The 20,985-nt window shown below is 29.6% G+C and overlaps 1 protein-coding gene across 1 annotated transcript; it reads left to right on the top strand.

Moving 5' to 3' along the window:
• The first annotated feature begins 720 nt into the window (after nucleotides 1-720).
• Nucleotides 721-19,620, top strand: LOC132922259 (ankyrin repeat domain-containing protein 12). Its single transcript, XM_060985680.1, is given in 8 exon segments — nucleotides 721-1,097; nucleotides 16,269-16,425; nucleotides 16,508-16,763; nucleotides 16,765-16,798; nucleotides 17,706-18,478; nucleotides 18,560-18,772; nucleotides 18,844-19,098; nucleotides 19,163-19,620. Coding segments are annotated over 8 exon segments (1,905 nt in total). The 5' UTR covers nucleotides 721-1,060; the 3' UTR covers nucleotides 19,343-19,620.
• Nucleotides 19,621-20,985: the final 1,365 nt, after the last annotated feature.

The raw sequence follows: 20,985 nt of genomic DNA, 5'->3' as shown, positions 1-20,985 counted from the left end.
CGAGTAGTGGGTTTGCGATATCCAGAATAGTGTGTAGCCGTGGGTCCTCCTCGGCGTGGGTACTATCCGAAAATCGTTTACAAGTTTTGGACCTGTTGTGTTCTAGACGGGCCTTTGCGGGACAAGTATGCCGGTAACATGACGTAGACGTAGTATATCATCACGTTTATTGCTTTGGACGACGAGACGTCGAAAGGGGTGGTGATCGGGGGAGAGTCGGCCGGCGACAATGTTTTGGAGATCCCCAAGGTCGGCGGCAACGGACGGAGGAGAGTGTCCGTACCTCACGAAACGTCTGCAGCGGTGACGGCAGTCGCCGGAGTATAATATAGACGTTGCCGATTTGTGCGACCGGTAGGGAACACGCCGGGTCGTCCGTCGGAGGGGAACTTCGGTGGGGGGGTGATGGGGCCGGGTGATTCGGGTACAGTTGCGGGGCGGAGAGGACAGGGTCGGCGGGCGCGGCGTGGAGAGGTACCGGGCGGCCGGGTCGTCGGATGACGCGGCGCCCGCGCCGTAGGCCGCGCCTCCCCGACCGCGCGCCGGTGCGACGTTGTTATCGCGGCGGCCGCCGACCCGCCTCCCCCGGCCCTGGCGACGGGCGGTCGACGCACAAGCCGCCAACCGCGAGCGCCGCACCGCCCGGTTCCGTTGGTCGTTGGCCGCGCGGTTGCCGCTTGTTGTCGCCCGCCGTCGTGCCGCAGCGCTCGCGCACCCGGCAGACACCGCCGCCGCTGAACACCGACGATAACGACGTATACGCATCGCGCCGCGTACATAACGACGAAGCCGTCGTCCGAAACGGTCCGGGTGGCGCTTTCGCTTCGCCACTGTAGTGTGTCGCCGCCGCCACCGGCTCACCGCCCCGCGCCGCCGCCGTTCGTTACTCTCTTTTTTTTTTTATTATTACTATTACTACTACTATTATTATTATTATTATTATTATTATTATTATTTCGTCCGCCGCCGCCACCGCCCTACCAACCTACTCACCGTCGTCGCTGCGACGTTGCGTTGTTTCGCCATGACCGTGCTGTGAACCGACGAGGAAACCGGCAACATGAGCGCGTACAAAAAACGTTACAAGACCACCGCAAGTACGTGTCGGCAAAGTCCTAAACCGTTTTTCATTATTAATATTATTGCTATTATTACTATTATTATTATTATTATTATTATTATTATTATTTAATATCTAATATTATCGTATTTAGTTTTTTTTATAATATTTTTGCTGCTGCTGATTTTTTTTTTTTTTGATATACATTTTTTGTATTTCCCGTTCTCGTCAACTTTTTTTCGTCCCGCGTATCTACGCCTCCTTCGGTGACGCGCGACCAAATCTCTTTCCCGGCCCCAGTCCCGGTGCCGGTCCGGTTGTCGGGACGACTTTCTTCGGCGACGAATATAATATTGTTGTTGGTTGCCATAATACTATGTAGTTCCATAATTGTAGGCGTATTCTTCGTCGCCAGCTGTACCGATGATCACGTGTTTTCCATCTGTTTTTTCGGCAAAAACCGGCTTGTTCCCATTATAATGTGTCGAATTCTCTCCGGTCGTCTATGCATAATATAATGCCCATTATTTTATTGTTATTTGTTGTTAATATGTTTATGTCGAATTGCAATAAAATGTTGTATAATATACGAATTTCTCCGAACCAAGGATATCGTCGTCCCGCAGTGTTCCCGAAACCAACTACCTTTTACTAACTAATTTGATAAATCTTAAACTGAGGGCTCGACTAAATATTGTGATTTGCTTTATGTCTGTGTTAACGTCGTATACTCAAAATAAAATGTTAACGATGTCAAAATGACAATCATCGTTTCATAGTTAGAAAAATAATATAGAGAAAAAAATTTGGTTTCGTGTCCACGTGTAATGAATGAATTTCATTTTCCAAATGTCTTAATTTTTTTTTAGAAAATCATTCAATCGATGTTTGAACCATTTTTTTTTTTTTTGGTTAAAGGATTTTATTTTTAAAACGGAACTTATGCAATCATTAGATTTATACAAATAAACATGTTAGAACATTTATTTTGAGCTGAAATTCATAAAAATTGTTCATAGTCGTCCTGGAAATAATTTTACATTGCTTCTGAATAATTATTTTAACCTTGAGTTATGAAATATTTCAGTATTTGTACCATGAAACATTATATTTGTCCGACATAACGGTAAATATAATATAGTATACACCATTCAATATATGTATTGATACTATTAATACTCGTAGTCTGTAGGCACTTAAAATATAAAAAATACTATGGACTAAATTACATATAACTCTCTCCTTGTGGATTCGTTGATAATTTAAGACGTACAATTTGATTAGAATATACTATTATTGGTCAGATGTTATCCAAATAGTAAATAACATGAATTATAAAACATTACATTTACATATTAAAATATATTATCACAATCAACAAATTAAATGTGGAATTTAGGCCTTTTTTATATTATTAATGCTGCGCGTAATGAAAAAGAAAACTATTTAAATGATTTTTTTATAGTTGATTAGAAATTTTAGGAGGGAAGTAGAAAAGCTAAACAGCCTTATGTAACCTTTTGATTGGAAATCTTTTACAGGCTTAGGTATGTAGAATCAAATATTTTGCTTGACTATAGTTCTTAGAAAAATGTTGAAAAACTATAAACTTATCAAATAAAATAAATTATGAGTGGGTTTAACTAAATCATGATAATTTTTGGAAACCAGAGAGGTATAATCATTTTTATATGTAATAATTAAATGGTTTATAAACAATTCTGGTGTTTAAATATTTATACTATAACTATAGTTTCTACCTATCAAAATGTATATGTTCATTATTATTATATAGTACTTACGTATGTATATTGTATAATAATAATTCCATCTACCAATCTTATGCTTACAATTTGTATGTATTTAATTATTTCAACTGCGATTTTTCCCTGGAATTTAATTCAATTATCTGTTGAAATTATAAATAAATTACTTAAATCGTTTAATAATAAGTATCCGTAGTTTTTAAACGATATAATATAATATGTTTTGTTGAAAATTTAGAAGTAAACGAATAGTGTAATACATTTTTTATATTGATTAACATCGGAATTCTTAGAAATTAGTAATCAAAAATTAGCAAATACTAATTAAGTACAAGTACATAAAATATTAAAATTAAAAACACTATAATTAGAATATGGGTACTGCTATGAATAACAGAAAGTTCAGGAAAAGTATGAAATAAAAATAGATTTCTTTGTAAAATGTCGTAATTATAGTTTGGATAACTGCTCTAATTTCGTCATAAGCTAACGGCTACAACCGCAAAGAATAAATACCAATAACTACAATATTATAATGATATTTTTTTAAATAATATAATTTATTGACTGTCATTTTATGAGATACATTTTATTTTTTAAGCCCAAGTTTACTTTGGTGAACTATTTTTCAAACGTACTTAGAATATTAGATTACTTTTAAAATACAATGATTAATTTAATATAAAATAAATCCTTGATAAACTATAATCGCATTAAAATCGAATTCAATAACCTCTGATATAGTAAGTAGGTATTTAAAATTAAATTTTTCCATACTAATTACGTAATAAGTGTAATTTTGTGCAGGTACCTTTAATACTTAGTTTATTAATTAACATTAGTCTCTAATTGAAATTTCAAAGTAAAATATTCACCAATTATACTATAACTTAATACAATTTAACTAACTTTTATTTTTGTTTTAAATAATGATAAATTAACCACGCATTACAAAATCTTTAATGAGTTTTATATAAGACAAGTATATAACTGAGAAATGTGTATACGGTATACCAATACCAATTAAGTTTAATTTTTGTGCCGATAGATAGAACAAATAAAAAAAATCGATAGTAGTAAGAAGTTTAATCTAATTTAATCACAATCGTTTAAAATTACGTAATTTAAAGATCATTATCAAATTCAAAATAATATTGCCCCAACAATGGAAAATACACACAAAATATATTAAAATAAAAAGTATTCAATATTCTAAATACATAATGTACATTGTATTATATTATAATATTATTATATCAATGAGACAATGAACACCAAAAAATAATCAATACAATAAATAATTAAACTATATTTTTAAATTTGTTTTCACATTAATAAATATTTAATAAGTATTTGTAATATTTCCTAAGTATAAACATAACTTAAAAACGTAATTAAATAAATATAATAAGAATATGTTTTACAAAAACAGTTACTCGAATCCTAGAGAAATATTGTAAGAAATTATGTCTATTATGTTTTAATTGTATTGATTAAAAATTGAATACGTGAATCTAGATTATCTACCTATAGGCTATAATTATGTAATCATGCTTTGGAAAATATACAAATGCATGTGATAAGTATAATATTATATTATACCATTATACATTTTCAATAATACGTCATAACTCATAATATTAGCAAATTGTTTTCATGTATTAATAAGTGTATCTAAATTAGCATTTATCAGTTTAATATATTGAACACTAAGTATTTCTTCTAAATCTCATTTAGTTTTCGTAAATGAAATATCTAGAATAATGATATTCATTTTTTAATTATCATTAATTAAAATTCTAGAGCAATCAATTTTTCTTTGCTAATTTATTGTTAGTTTGTTATCAATTCATTTTTATATACCTACGCACATATTATATATATATTACATAATATATTAATTTTTTTTGTGTATCATTTTATAGGTATAAACATTGTATTTTAAAATTTAATATTATAAGTTATTCATATTATTATATATGTATTTATTTATTTATTTATATATCCCAAGATGGTTTAAAATAAAGACATCATAAATATTATTTATTTTTGCGTTTTTCACTTTCAATGATGTCATTCAACTCTGACATAGTATCTTTAAGAGTTATTTATGTAATTTTCAAAATAACTAGGACAAGTACTCATTACAGCATGATGCCTGCGTACAAATGTAATGTATTGAACGCTATCCCGGAATATACGTCTTATACTTCATATATCGGCGTCCGGCGAATGGCGATGTCTACTTAAAACTATCAATCTTTTTAAACAATCCACTTATGTATAAAACGATTTCCACAGTTTACAATGTCATTTTACCGTGTGATCGACCTGGATTTTTTATAATCGGTCAATGGATAATATTTCGATCAAAATTGTCCGATCAAAGTAATCCTCTAATTATTTTTATGTTTGGTTAAAAAATTCTACTAGAAATAAAAATTGGTATTATTCACAAATTTTAGGGAGTTTTTATTATATGTTTTTGGGACTTTAATTATCTTATTTTGCTTATAACAATCTTGTTATTATAGTTAAGTTACACTTATAAAATATACTATTTAGACTATTTAAAACAGTTTTCTAAAAAAAAAAAAAATACATAAATATATAATAAACCATTTGCGGTCTTGCTAACTTGGCCACTTGCAATAGTGTTTTTACTCAACTAAATTTTTAAGTATTATGTTGTTGACCCTTCTTTTGATATATTGTAAACGTTTCATACATCCAAAAATTGAAGGTCATCGTCTTGTTTCGTAATTTCATACAAATAGTTAAGTTAGTTTTCATTCATTTTTTTTTTTATTAAATTACCATACCCACAACCAGTGCAAAATATTAAATAATTTGTTTCCTTTGACCATTGAACTTTTCTTTATATATAATCTAAACAAATTCTATTATCAACTATTCAATTAAGATATGATACTTAATTGTTGTAACTATACGTTTCTTAATTAATTTTAGATTAGAAGTAATTTAAAATGTATACATCGACAAATAAAAATAAAAATTGTATTTTTTTTAAAACGTTGATATCAGTATATATCACTATATTTTGTTTTTTAAACAACATAAAGTTCTTGAACCGATATACAAATAATGTTATATTAAAAAATGACCACACATATACGGAAAGGCAGGGCAGAACCGTATTAGAAACCATAATGTTTTGGTAATCAGTTTTATGATCTAAAATAGTAGAAATATAATCAGTAATACATTATACCCTTCATAAAAAATGTTTAATAACACAAATTATTATTAATAAATTCATTTTTTATAAAATAATTATGACTATATAACTTATACCTATTATACACAAGCATCATGGGTATTCTCACGTAGGAGGAAGGGAGAATGGAGTAGAGATTTAATTTAGGTACTCTTATAATAGTGATTTTCATGTTTAACTGATATTTAGTGTTGATAAATATTTATATTTTTGAACTTTTAATAATTCCATATGCATACGTTTTTGCTGCACAGTAGGTGACTTTAAATTAACAATAATTAAGTAAAAATTATAAGCAATATTCTTCCAAATTATATTATTAAATTCCTAATATGTACTTACTTGTTCGTAATTTTAAACGATTCAATAATATAAACATAAAATAAATATTCAAAAAGTCAATAATTATAATAACCTTATATAAATATATGATGGGTACCTGTCATCTAATAAATAAAAAGATTTGGAACAGTATTCATGATTATAACTATAATAATTTTATGAACTTATACAATTTTAAATTATGCAATATATATATTATATGCATGAAAATGTAATAAATATGTCAGAGCTTGAAACCGATATTGAATACCGATTTTGAATACTGGTTACAACCGTTAAAAACCGAAATCAAAATCGGAAAATTATGTTTCGGTTTCAAACCCTGAAATATATAACAAATTGACAAATGAGTTACGGACGTTACGGTACATCATATCGTGTATCTAGTATTCTAGTATCTAAGTTACTAATACATCCAATAAATCTGATAAATATCTTGTATCAACACATTATCGACTATCGTGCTCAAATTATCGTTCGACAATAATATTATTAAATTTGGCAACGTTGAAAAAAAAAATCGAGCGTTGTCAATCGTGTTACCAAAAATTCTGTTCTCAATCGTATTTTACGCGTTTTATTAAATGTTATATTATAATATTAATTATTCCTTTTGACTTATTTGTACTTTATACCCAACTATCTAATCAAATTACAGGTAACTCATTATGAACATATACAAAATGTAAGTACTTACTTAATAGTCAGTCGAAAATATATTTTCATTATAATAATTTATAATTAGAATAATTGTATAAGTACTAAGTAGCCAAGTAGGAAATTTATTATGTTATTGATGTGAAATATAAGTGAATAAACAGCATACGTTTTAAACTTTTTAAGTGATTTTAAATAAGGTTTCTAATGTTAATATTTATTTTAATGTTTTATCACTTATTGAGAAACGACGAAATTAAAAAAAACTTATATGATAGCTCTATCACCACAGAATAGATTAAATCTATTCTGTGCTATCACTCTACAAAACAAATAGTGATGGAGATAAGAAGTATAAACATAATATTAAAACGTCAGTTCACAATTTTTTTTTATCAACTTATACGAAGGCATTAAACTCATTTATATTTATTGTTGATTGATTGCATTTGTTTTTATAACGTACATAATAAAATAGTATATCTTCATGAACATTTATACTATGATGACGCATGGCCGTATTTAGGGAGCGAACCGAGCAAAGCAACTAGAGGCTATTTCCCCGGTTAGCTAATTTTTTTTAAATATTCATTATTTTATTCATACGAGTATTTTCATAATTATTACTTTACTTCTTATACAGTTAATTTGCTATAAAATGAATTACATTTTATCATATGTCTTAGAACATCAATATTAGTTGTTGCCACTGAGCGGAAAATTCAAAAATACGGTACTAATATATAGTAATATGACTATTTACTTTTTACCAATCGCATCAATTTTACTTTTAAATAATTAAAATTACGATTTTAGGATATTGTTGATATTAGTTTAAGGATATTTTAATTTTTGTTTTTTCAAATATCATGTAAATCATAAACTACCTAGTATATTTTTATATAGGTATAATATGATATTTTTAATACTAAAATAATACGTTCTAAATACTTCATGTCGAAAGTATTAAAGTAATATATAAAATAAAATGTATTTATTAATAAAATACATTATACTAACCTTGAAATGTAATTTACATTTAAAACTATTAAGTGCAGTGATAAATTCTTTTATTCTTGAACTTTCGTGCATTTTAAAAATGTATTTTATTAAACTAAGATTTATAGATCTAGGACTTAACATTTACCTATGTATTATACTTGTTATGTGGATTAAACTAGCAATCGAATCGCCTATTTGAATGCCTACATTCTTCATCATCTACATTATCTCCGTCTTATATAATTGTACAACATATACTAAATTTACGTTCAGCAGAATCAATATTGTTAAGTTTAAAATTAAAGTAAATTGACTTATTATAACATTTATAGGTAAGCATATTAAATGTTCTCTTGTTGGGTTTTTTGTTATTTTAGTTTTAAAGCGAGTAATAAATAAATAAAATATTAAAATTTAAAAATGCTCAACCATCAAGAGCTCACAAATAATATTCTTACTTTCAAGGTCGATTTTTTGTAATATTAAAACTAACACAACATTAATCTCCTACTCCTCGATCAAATTCATCGTAGCTTCAGATCTTCTCATCATGATATCGCACTACCGTGGTTACCTGTAGTATTTAAGTAGCCTTTAAATGATCATATTATTATGTACATCGTTATACTTCTATATATTATCTTTATGTAATTTAATCTTGACAATGGCCACTACTGTTGAGTGTTGCGGTCGTTGGTTTATTAAAATAATAAACTAACTTAACTAACAGTACAAAATGGATTTTGTTGAAAACAAATTTTCAATGTTATAGGTATATACATATTAAGATGAGTCAACACATGCGACTATGTGAGCATCAAGTCTTATTATTAAGTGACTATATCATGTTAACGATACAACTTCTGTAGTAACCCTAACTAGCATACTAATATAATATATACATTATACAAACGTAGAAATCGTGTAAAAGCTTAAAAAGTATGTTGACTAATATTTAACATGTACTTATTTTTTTTTATATTATTACATAATACCATCATATTATTACCATGACAATACAACGTTGGGACCTATTGCAGCTTAGTCATTTTGTACACCTCATGTCGTCACTAAATTTGTTTACTGGACTAATCTAATAAACCTTCTAAGAACACTTCATTAAAAGGTTTATAATCTAACTGGCACTTGATTGTTTTGATTTAAACACAATTAGTTTTGTTTCTATATTATGTTAGAATATTATTTATACTGTACATTTATAAATTATATTATACACTATATTTTCACATGTCCATGCGTCTGCCAACTTCCGTTGTCATAGTTACCTCTTACCTTCCTACCAAATGCCATTATGGATTTTATAAAAATATTATTTGACTGTATATTTTGGCATAGGTATCTTCTTGAATATAACGTCATAAATATATTGATTGTTTGAAATTTATTAAACCTACCATTTTATTTTATAAGTATATTTTTTTTAGATAGCACTTATACAATTAATCACGCACAGTTGTATTTTGACTATGCGATCCGCTTTAGAAATAAAAATTTGAATATAACATATTTAATTTAGCAATTTACCATACATTTGTGATTATATTTTATTTTAAACTTATGTATTATATACATAGAGTAGGTACATATCATTATTTAGTATATGCTTGTCACTCGTGAGCTTTTAGAAAAGCTGTTCAAAATATATCCATTCAATTGTGTCTTTTTTTTTGTATTCTGTAAATGCGAGAACACATTAATTGTCAACAATTTAACAATATGAAATATCTTATTATTGCAAAATTAAAAAAGCAATAATTTACTTCTATAGTTACCTAAATCAATTTAAATATTTATCTTTTTCGTGTCATTTGGTATTGGTTCCAATATCTGTAAGTGTTACAGGTTTACAATTATATATTAAATAACTGTAGACTGTGGTCACGTTTATCTGTGTAGATTACCGTGGTTCTGGTCTCTTAAGCTACATTCACAACTTGCCGTGTCGTGTTGAGTTTAATATTATATTTTATTTTTATAGCTTGAAGTATATACCTACGTTATAACGTGTTTCTACGTATATATTAAATATACAGAATATTACCAAATGTTAATGGTAATTTTCAATCCTACACATAAAGTGATAAATTTGTATTGATCCTCTTTCCAAACCTTGGATTTATTTAAATTTGTTTAAAATAGTCCATGTACAAAGAAAAATATATATACCGTTAATATTTTTTTTCAATATTTTAAAATAGAAAAATAATTATACTATACACATGTGCATGATGTTGAGTCATATTTGCAGTGCACAAACATTGCAAAGAGAAATTCGTTTCGAAAATTTGCAATGAATGATGAATCATTGGAAATATATGATTTTTTTATGAAATTTAAATTTTTCTAGTGCATGACGATGTTGTATACATTTCAGGTTACACATTGGGAATTTAATAATTGTATTTAATTTTATTCGTATTCAAACAGTTATTTTGTAATTTGTATTTTATAATAATTCATAGTGTATTATGAATTATGATTAGGATATATTTACGTATATCATCTATCTTTAATATGTATATAAGTAATTATGATAACAAATTATTACATTATAATAGAACACAGACATAAATGCAAAGAATTACATGCAAATTTTATTATTAGGGCATAACAATTATTTACATGACTTGCATAGCAGTTAATGTTATGAGTAGAAAATATGAAAATAAATTTAAAGAATGAAATTGATTTAAAATATATAAAAGATAAATAATACTACATGCAATGATATTTATAAATAAAATAAATTAGTGCCATATTATAAATTGTGACAGATCTGCGACTGAACACTGAGTATGCGAAATGGATTTTTATATAAAATATTGTTATCAGTGATTATTAATAAGCAGATGATCTTATGATGTTGTAATTAATAATTATTTTATTTTCATCACATTTATTTGAATTTGACTACAACAATTATTTTGGTATTTATATTAAAAGGCTAAAATAAATTTTGGTTTTCGTAAATTTAAATGTTACATAATACATAATAAAATACGTAATATATTATTATTACAATTTACAATACAATACTTAGGTAACTTAGTAGTTTGTACTTTAATAGTTGCACAGTATAGTCAGTATAAGACGTGTAATACGACCTATATCTTAAAATATGTGAAGTTATTGTTTTGAATTTCATTATTCGCAAATTAAATAATTAAAACATATTTTGATTAATGTTCAATGTTCAAATTATCAATTCTTATATTTGCATAATGGTTTTTCATTTTTATAAAAATTGAAACATTTCAAAATGTTATAATATATTTGTTGAACTTTTCACAATAGTGGTGATAATGGTGTCCCAATGTTAATATTATATATTTGTTAATTTTATCAGTATGGAAAAGATAACAATAAATCATAATAAAAGTATATATTTAAAATAATTTCTACCACTTTTATAAATTTTTATTATTTTATCTGGCTGATAGTATATATATATTTTAAACATTTTTAAAATAATAAATTATACTATTTATAGTATAAAAATAATATGTTTAAGCGTTTAAGCATGCTTTATTTATTATTATATAATATTTTAACTTATTCTAATAGTTTTTTTGTTAAAATTACTAAAGATTTCCATTCAAATTAATTGTATTATAAAAAAATTATATATCTGCAGTGTTATTTTGTTTATAATTCTGATTCGTAAAAACAATGTTATAATTATTTATTATAAATAAATCATAAACGTAACCTGAACGGTCAGTTATAAATTATCATTCTATCTTTTGAGTAAAGTAAATATAGTAATGACTAATGATCTTAAATTTCCTAATTCCTTAATCATCATGATCTTTATATCGTCATAATATTATGAACTAATAATTATTGACAAAAGTTCAAATTCATTGTTCAGATTTATATTTAGTAAAATACTAAAATAAATACCTATATAGTATATACGTAAATATTTTATCTCCTAAACATTCTGTGTATTACGTTTCTAAGGAAGTTCAAGTTGAAAGCTCATAATTTATGAATATCGCTTATAAATAACGAAAAGCCGGAAATCGGGAAATGATGCCAAAGACCGAACTACCGGGGTGTTATATAATGTAATAGTGATGGTGTAGTTGTTATTATATATATTTAAACGTGACAATAAATCATTGCATTCAAATATAACGATTGATTTTGACTCGTTTTTTTATTTTATTGCATTCGTATGAAAAATATTAATCATAAACATAATTATACTGAATAAATTTAAAAAATCTTATGAAAATACAAGTTCCAATTCTACAGCTATACAATAGCGTTTTTGTTATAGCAGGTATGCCCGGAGAAATCTCTTCCGCGAGATGAAACCTATCACACAAAAGAGCATAATATATATTATCTAATATTTAAGTCCTCCCCAAACCAATCTGCTGTCCCGCTGGGCTATACGCAACCCGAATTTCTCGAATGAAAGCCGACGGTTCCGTCGATACCGCGGCGGATCTTCTGTATCAAATGGGGAGGCTCTTTCGAGGAATACTCTACACTTTGGCCACCTATAATTCATTAAGTTTGGGCTTACGTGATGGGTTGAAAGCAAAAACTGTTGGTTCGTAAATTTGAAAAACGAAAGAAACGCCGAAGGCCGAACAGTCGATGCGTTTACGCACTAATTTAGCAGCAGCTACCTACCACTACTACTACTACTACTACTACTACGATACTTTAGTCAGTATATGGTTACTATTGCTGGCGTATAGATGATGTAGGATAACGCGACGGTGAACGTCGTCGAGTGTCATTCGTACAGGTATAATACAATATAGTTGTAGACGTTGCCGCCGCAGCCGCCGACCTTGAACGCCGAACTCGACACGGTGTACGATCGGCGGCTCTGCAGCGCAAGCGGACCACGAGGAGACGCGCTCGCCGGTCGCCAGTGTCGGCGAACGCGTCCGGGTACAACCATCAGCCTAATACTACAACGATTGTGCGTCGTCCAGGTCCTCGAGTCGTCGCCGTGTCGTTTTCGCCTCTCCGGTAACAACAACAGCACAACACCAGTCACAGCAGCCGCATTGCTCCGAACTCTTCTGAAACGCCGTCCGGAGGTCCGTCTCGCGTTTTTCGTCGAGTTTTGAGCCTTTCAAAATCCAGTGTCCGGGCCTTACCCCCCCGCCCGTCGATGCGACAGAATGACGACGGGTCGCGTTCGTGTCGCCGCCGCGGCTGAGGTCAGAACTCGATTTTTCTCTTTTACTGTACACAAAATAATAACAATGATTATAATACGATTTCGACGTTTGCATCATGCCTGCCGATGCTTTTGTTGTCCGCTCCCCCCCCCCCCGCTTCCCCAACCCCTCGGTCGGTGCATTTTTTTTGTTTTCACATGGTTAAGGCGTGCGCGTTTTGGAAACGGTCTCGAAACAGATTCACTCACACACGCAACACAGCACACACATGCTGGCACACAAAAGAGCTGATGTTTACGCGGCGCGTTGTACGCCAGCGGGTGGTAGCGGTTGCATGCGGTGCTCGGCGCGGTTTCAATCCGGGGGTGGGGGAAGAATATTTCGATTTGTCAAAGCGACGTTGTCACGTTTCCCAACCGCCTTTTGTGCGCGTACAATGGTCGAGCGGCGTATACAGCGTGATCGTCTAATCCGACGACAACATTTTTATCGCGGTTTTGGTTTTTATTGTCTTTATAATTCCTTTCTTCACCCGTTCCACGCTAACGTCGTCGACGAAACCGATGATAATTTGTATTTTTTTTCAATCGGTCGCTCGTTGCAGTCTGCGCCGTGACGAGTTACACGGATATAAATGATATAATAATGTACGAATATATTAAATTCGTATAGTTTTGATGATGTATTCGTGGGCCAAGAGACGGGAAAATGTCTGCGCGATACAACTCGGGTCATACCGAAAACTTGGGCTGATCGTTGCCGACACTGCGACCGCTCTGTGTGATACACTATCATCATTCGTCACATTTAAAACTTCGTAGTATTATTATGTAACATACCCTGTCCAACACTTTTCACAATAATACCTATAAGGCTATAACCGATTGTCGGTTTCCATACCCCCTGCTGGTAGCACCATACGCGTCTTCAGTCGCCTACGGTCGACAATAATTAATTGTGTCCCTTATTTTTGCCCCGATTTCTGGACCGTGTCTTGTCGGCCCAGAAATCGATTACGTTCAGTGATTTATCAGCACATTTCGCCTCCAAGACGACGGTCATCATGAGGTCTGTGAATCCGGCGAAGCGCAGTGCGAGACTTGCGGGAAAACGGCAGCCCGCTGTAAGCGTTGCATTAGGAGGAGGTTATACGACGGACTGCGGAGAAAGCCGCTGGTTGAGAAACGAACGGGGTTAGCGCGCTTGTAATTGTTTTTCTTGTCCGTTATAAATAATAATTAATAATTATAATTGTGAAACATTGGTAGAGTGCTGGGCTTCGTATTTGAACATTTTCAATTCCAAAAATCACAACAATTTGTCATGGTATTTGTCTGTACGTACCGATTCTAACTTATTGAAAAACTCCAAATACGAAACGAATGTCATTGTGTTCATCATGAAATAGTAGTATGGACGTTGCGAACTTTACCTGAAATATCCAAGTCGATTTAAATTAGTGTATACATGGTACATAAACAATAACATCATATTGTTTGGAAACACGAAACTTGCCGACTATTGTCAGTATCCCCACTTAGTAGTCAATATAGGATTTGGTTTATAGTGCACATGGCATCCGTAATAATAATATAGGAGGTATATAGTATTATAAAATAAACTTACGAACTTAACTACTCTACTAACTATCTTTTCTTGAAAACTATTATTTATTACTTATTTTTTTTTTGTCTTATGCGTAGACGATTGAACGCTATATTCAATAATAGGCGTTTCAACATTTGTTACCATCCATAATCAGGAACTTCGAATCATTTATCAGGATCTATATACCTATAATCAATAATCATTAAACGTATTTTACAGTGAAATGTAACTTGTAAAAACATTTACAAAATAAATACAACTTCACAACTATGCGAGTATTTATTAGATATATATTTTTTTTTATTATTAAAAATGGGATTAAACAAAAGTATGTCGTTATTGAGTTACTAGCTTATTATGACTATATTGATTGATTAGATTAATACATTTATTTATATTAATTTTTAACATTGGTTCCGACAGTTTTAAATTTATGATTAATAAATTTTATACCAAGATTTTTGTCACATTTGTTTATATTTTATACAAAATAACAATGCAATTCACTCTGATTGTAATTTTCGTTTAGTTCGCATTGTTTTGGAGTTTTGTTTATAATAATATATCGGGCACAAGTTTTATAGTTGACCTACATCGTAGGTACAAAGTAGGTAGGCAGCAACTTAGTTCCACCTTTATTTTTAATTGATATTTGATGGTAATGATAATAATTTCTGCAATAAGGATTTATAAATTGTATAATAAAAAAAAAGAATAATAAGAATAAAGTGTTTTTATGCAATCTAGTTGTGACTTGAAAAATATGTTTTTCTTATACATAAATGCAATTTGAAATTAAATAATTTACTTTTAAGTTTCAATATAGATTTTTATTTTTATTTATGACTATCTATCATTTCCTTATTAAAGTATAATATATAGTTGGTTCATTTTTGAGATAGGTATTTTGAATGAAACAATTATATTGTACATTTTTTCCTCTTAATTTTATTATTATTTTTAGATTTAAATAATTTTTTATCTTCTAATTAGTAATTTCTAGAAAAATATGTCTTGGAATATAATTTGAATGTTTTTGTCCACACTTGCTTGTGTTTACCTAAATTAATGTAACATTTTATAGTAAAATTTTAAATTATTATTTTTATGAGTATTTGATTGGTCTTAGTATATCATTAATTTCTTATCAAATTAGTGTGCTTTTGTTTTATCAAATTGCTTGATTTAGTATTTCATTATTCAATATTTATCAGTGTCTTTGTAGAAAAAATATTGACTAGGTTCCTACTAAAAATATTTTATTGCAAATCAATTTAATATTTTGATCTTTAATTTTTGGTGAATACCGAGTTGTTAATGTAATATATTGTATAATGTAAATAATTATTAAAAAAATATTGAACATTTTTTCTAATTTTATAGCTACCTATTGTTATTAATAGTATTTTTTTATTTTATTTTAGATGCTGCAAACAGTGATAAACAACAACATGCATCACCTAGAGTAACACTAAGACTTACCAACACGGGTAATAATCAATTTAAGAGTTCGTCTGCTCGACAGGATGAGAAGAACAAGAAAATAGCTGAAGAACAGAACGCCAGCATGACGAATGATACGTGAGTATTATAAAAAAAAAAAAATACATTTTGTGTTTTTGTCAAACACAACATATTAGATAATAAATCTTTTAATTTATAGAAAAACTGTTGAGACTGAAGAAAAACCAGATACACCCAGTCCGTCGATTTCTCAATCAACTGCAAATGTATCGACTAGTGCGCCAGCAGAGAGTACATCAGCTAGTACTTCTAAAGAAACTGAAACTAAAGATGGTGACTCAGTTGAAGCAACAGATACTGTAAATAGCTCATTAAATGAATCAACTGCAAAGCCATTAAAAGAAGCAGATAATTTAAAACGGCCTCTAGTTGAAGAAGACGAAGAAGTTAAACCAAAAAAAACGCAAAGAAGATAGCCAAAGTTCTAAAGGTGACTTACTTATATTGAATTTAATATGATTTAATAAGTCACTTTCTATGTTAATGGTTACTATCAATTGGTTTAAAATGATACTTTAATATTAAACTATTAATCTTTCAAAATGATCAAACAATATTTTGTTAAATTTAAAATCAGTAAATTTCTTATGGTTATTAGAACTTAAAGATTTGCTATTGCAAAAAAACTGAATATGATTAAGGTACCTAAACTATAAAATTACTAAAAATTTGTATTAAGATTAGTTAATCATATACTTATATGTTTAAACCTAAAATGTTATAACTTATAAGTCATAATAATTTATTTTAAATTAAATTAAATGTTATGCTGTATTGATAGATATTAAGATGTAGCAGACTATTTGTTTATATATATATATAAATGGCTATATAAAACATAATGAAAAATTCCATTAAGTTGTTCAAAAATTGTATCAATTTAGTTTTTTTTTTATTAAAATGCACCCTTGCATATTAATCATGTATAAGTTATACAATTATAGAAATTTTTAGTTTTAGAAAAAAAACAAATACAAATATGATCTTTAGTTAGTAGTAATAATATATTTTTCATACTATCATATATTATACTTTGAATATAAAATAGTAATTTAAATTAAAATAATGAATTAGTATAAAATACCATGTAGAATTTATTGATCTGTAAAATATATTAAGAACTCTTAGAAGATATTTCAGGTAGAAATATATATGTATTTTGATTTAATTATTTATAATATAAATCATATAATATGTAGTTTATTATATTATTGTTGCATTTAATTGAACTATTGATTTTACCCAAAACTATAAAGACAGTGATAATTTAATTTAACACACCCTACTTTATTAGATATAAAGTAAAAAAAAAAATATTAAATATTTCATTTTTTTAGGTAAAAATGAAGCTTCTAGTCCTAAACCTGATAGTGATGAGGACAAATCTGGTGGTTCTGGACCTTCTAATGCTGACAGTCCTGGAGGTGGCCCCAAAGTACCCCCATTAAAAATTGTGATACCTACTACTGATGCCGACACGGGTACAAGAACAAATGGCAAGAATGGTAATCGATCACATCATCATACAGCATTACCGTATGTAGTGCCATCTGAAGAGTCACCACCGGCATCTAATCAACCTAACTCACCTAAGTCTCCGCAAAAAGCAACTTCTGATACAATAGCTGTTGAAGAACAAAAGTCTCCTCAAACCAGAGTATTACGGTCATCTAACAGATGCGGCAGTAACAGTAGTGGTGCACCAAGTCGTGGTACTTCTCCAATTGTTCCCGATGAACAGTTGGCTCAAACTGCATCACCAGCTGCTGTGACAGTAGATGTAGGATCAGGTAACCCTTCGCCGTCTGCTACTCGTTCAGAACAAACTGAAAATGTATCGGCCAACGTTTCTGGAGATGACAAACAGGCAACTACTGCTGCTGCAGCTACTGCGACTACAACGTCTGAATCTACTGCAACTGCTGAATTGTCAGGTATGGAACTTCATCCAAGACGACGCAAATTGAAAGCTAGCCGTACTGAATCCGAAACTAGTGATACTTCATCTGCCGCCAATGTTACTACTGTAGAAACTAATCCGTCCGGCACAACCAGTGAACCTGCTCCAGTTACCAATTGCTATCAGATGTTTTTAAACATTAGAAAACAAGTAAATTGGTTAAATAATGATATATTAAATTGCTGTTTTTATTTATATATGTTATTATTATACTATATTTATTTTTTGTAGATTGATAAGAGACGTAAGAATTTGTTTCCTGTGCAACCAAAACCACCATCTGGATTTAAAGACTATCTAATGAACAGATGCACATATGTTTTGGCTGGTAATTCTAATAGCCGTGTAGTAAATACACAAACCCCATCACCAGCCAATTTACATGAACAGTTGAAAAAGCTGTTTGTTGAACAGGAAAAGGAGAGACAAAGACTTCGTGTACAGGTTTGTTCAGTTAGCCTAAACAAAAATAATATTTATATAATAACACTACCATGATTTTATGATTTATTTAGCACATAGTAGAAAAAGAAAAATTGGTGTTGAGTGTTGAACAAGAGATACTCAGGGTTCATGGACGTGCAGCTCGTGCATTAGCTAATCAGCTTTTACCATTTTCTGTATGTACTATACTCAAGGATGATGAAGTTTATAACATTATGACACCTGAGCAAGAAGAAGAGAAAGACAGACATGCAAGATCCCGTTACAATGGCCGTCTTTTTTTGTCATGGCTACAAGATGTAGATGACAAATGGGAAAAAATTAAGGTAATAATTTCATAAATTATAAATATTTTTAAACAAATATTTAAATATTTTATAATCATTACAGGAATCAATGTTACTGAGACATCACAATGAGGCAGAGAGTTTACATGCTGTACAAAAAATGGACTGGGGATGGAAGTTAAAAGAACTACAGTTATGTACCTATAGTTCGGAACCCAACATTGATGAAGAGCATGTACCAATGGTTTTAGTCAGCGACGATTTTGATCTCTTGCCTGCCTAGTTTTGTTATTCATTAACATATCGGTACAATGTCGACGGTCGAGTGATGGTTATTTATTCGACTAAGCTTTAGTTGAGATTATTATTGTTATGGATAAATATTTTACTTGACAACTTCCAAATGTTTGTCATTTGTATTCGTGCCATTTTATCAATAATATGTTAATAACAATATCGTGTGTTTGGCCAAGTGTTGTTTGTTACATCTTTCTTTTATTATAAATTTATAATTTCTTGACGAATACTATTATGGTGATAATAAATGTTTTTTCAAACCAACTGTTTATTTTTATTTAATTATATTTTTTTTTGCCACTAGATGATTATTTTAACAATGAACATTCATTATTTTGGAAAATGTAACAGATGCTCTAATATTTTTTTTTCTATGTTAAGAGAAATACAACTAGATACTGTTTATCTCGATGATTATGGTTAGGTTATGACATGACATTTGTGTTAGTTAATTTCAATAATTTTCCGGTTATTCACTCATAACTCATCTGGGAACTAACTAACATTTTATACTTTTTAATTTTTTCACTTTTATGTTTGTTTTTGAATTGTATATTGTATATTGATCTTGATTTTTAAGCGTTTGCCTTAAATATTTTTTTATTAAAAAGTGCTAAGGTTAAATCAGTGGAAAAATTCACTATAAATATAATGAGACTAAAATTTTTTTTTAAGTCTAAAAAAGCTTAAAATAAAAAGCTATCTAATATGTATCATGTTTAGTTTATTGATATAATATTTCAATAATGTTATGCTATAATACTACTTTTGCAATTAATTTATGTGTCTTAACAACATAATTTTTACCATAAAATTTTCATAAACAAGACAATATACATTTTTTAAGGGGTTTAATATAGCCAATTTTAAAAACATTTTATGAAAATGTAAATCTCTCACCACTTGTAATTTATCCAACAAAATAGTCATGCACAGATATTAAGATAATATTTACGGTAGCCTTAAAAATTTATACCATACATACACATATATTAGAAATGTAATGCATATCTTAGAATTTTTATTTTTTTATTAACTCAAAAAAAAATTTGGATTATTCATTCATTTTATTTCTTCTCTTCGAGTATATAATGTAAAAATGTAGTAAATCTACTGTAAATAATGTACTTAGGTGTAAGTTTGTCTTATGTGAAGCCGTTTTTTTTTATAAAACCTCATTATGTAACAAATGTTTATATTACTGAAATGGGACTACTTTTAAAATACTTTTAATTAGTATTTAATACCTATATGGCTATAATTTAAGATTTAACTTTTTAATTCTTCTCAAAATGTCATTAAAATTGCCTATACTAAACCCCTTAAATAGCCGGTATGTGTTCTTGTCTGTAAATATTACAAAGTTACAAGTGATCTATGTATATCACTACAACAGCTGTGGTGTTTCAAACACTTTGAACTGTTTTTGAAGACTGGACCTCGGCCAATATCGTTAGTAGAACCCTGGAGATCGGATAAGTAAGACAGTAGATTAATGATTTTGAGTCTTAATGATGAAGTAATAACTAATAAATATGTATTACATTTAACTTATCGTACAATTTATATTTTATAAATATTATTCTATTATGCTTCTTAGTTAAAGCCTTTATAGGCTTATATTAAAAT

Source organism: Rhopalosiphum padi, chromosome 1 (genome assembly GCF_020882245.1).
Source record: "Rhopalosiphum padi isolate XX-2018 chromosome 1, ASM2088224v1, whole genome shotgun sequence".
NCBI classification, from domain to species: Eukaryota; Metazoa; Arthropoda; class Insecta; order Hemiptera; family Aphididae; genus Rhopalosiphum; species Rhopalosiphum padi.
This window is presented reverse-complemented; position numbering and strand designations above follow the sequence as displayed.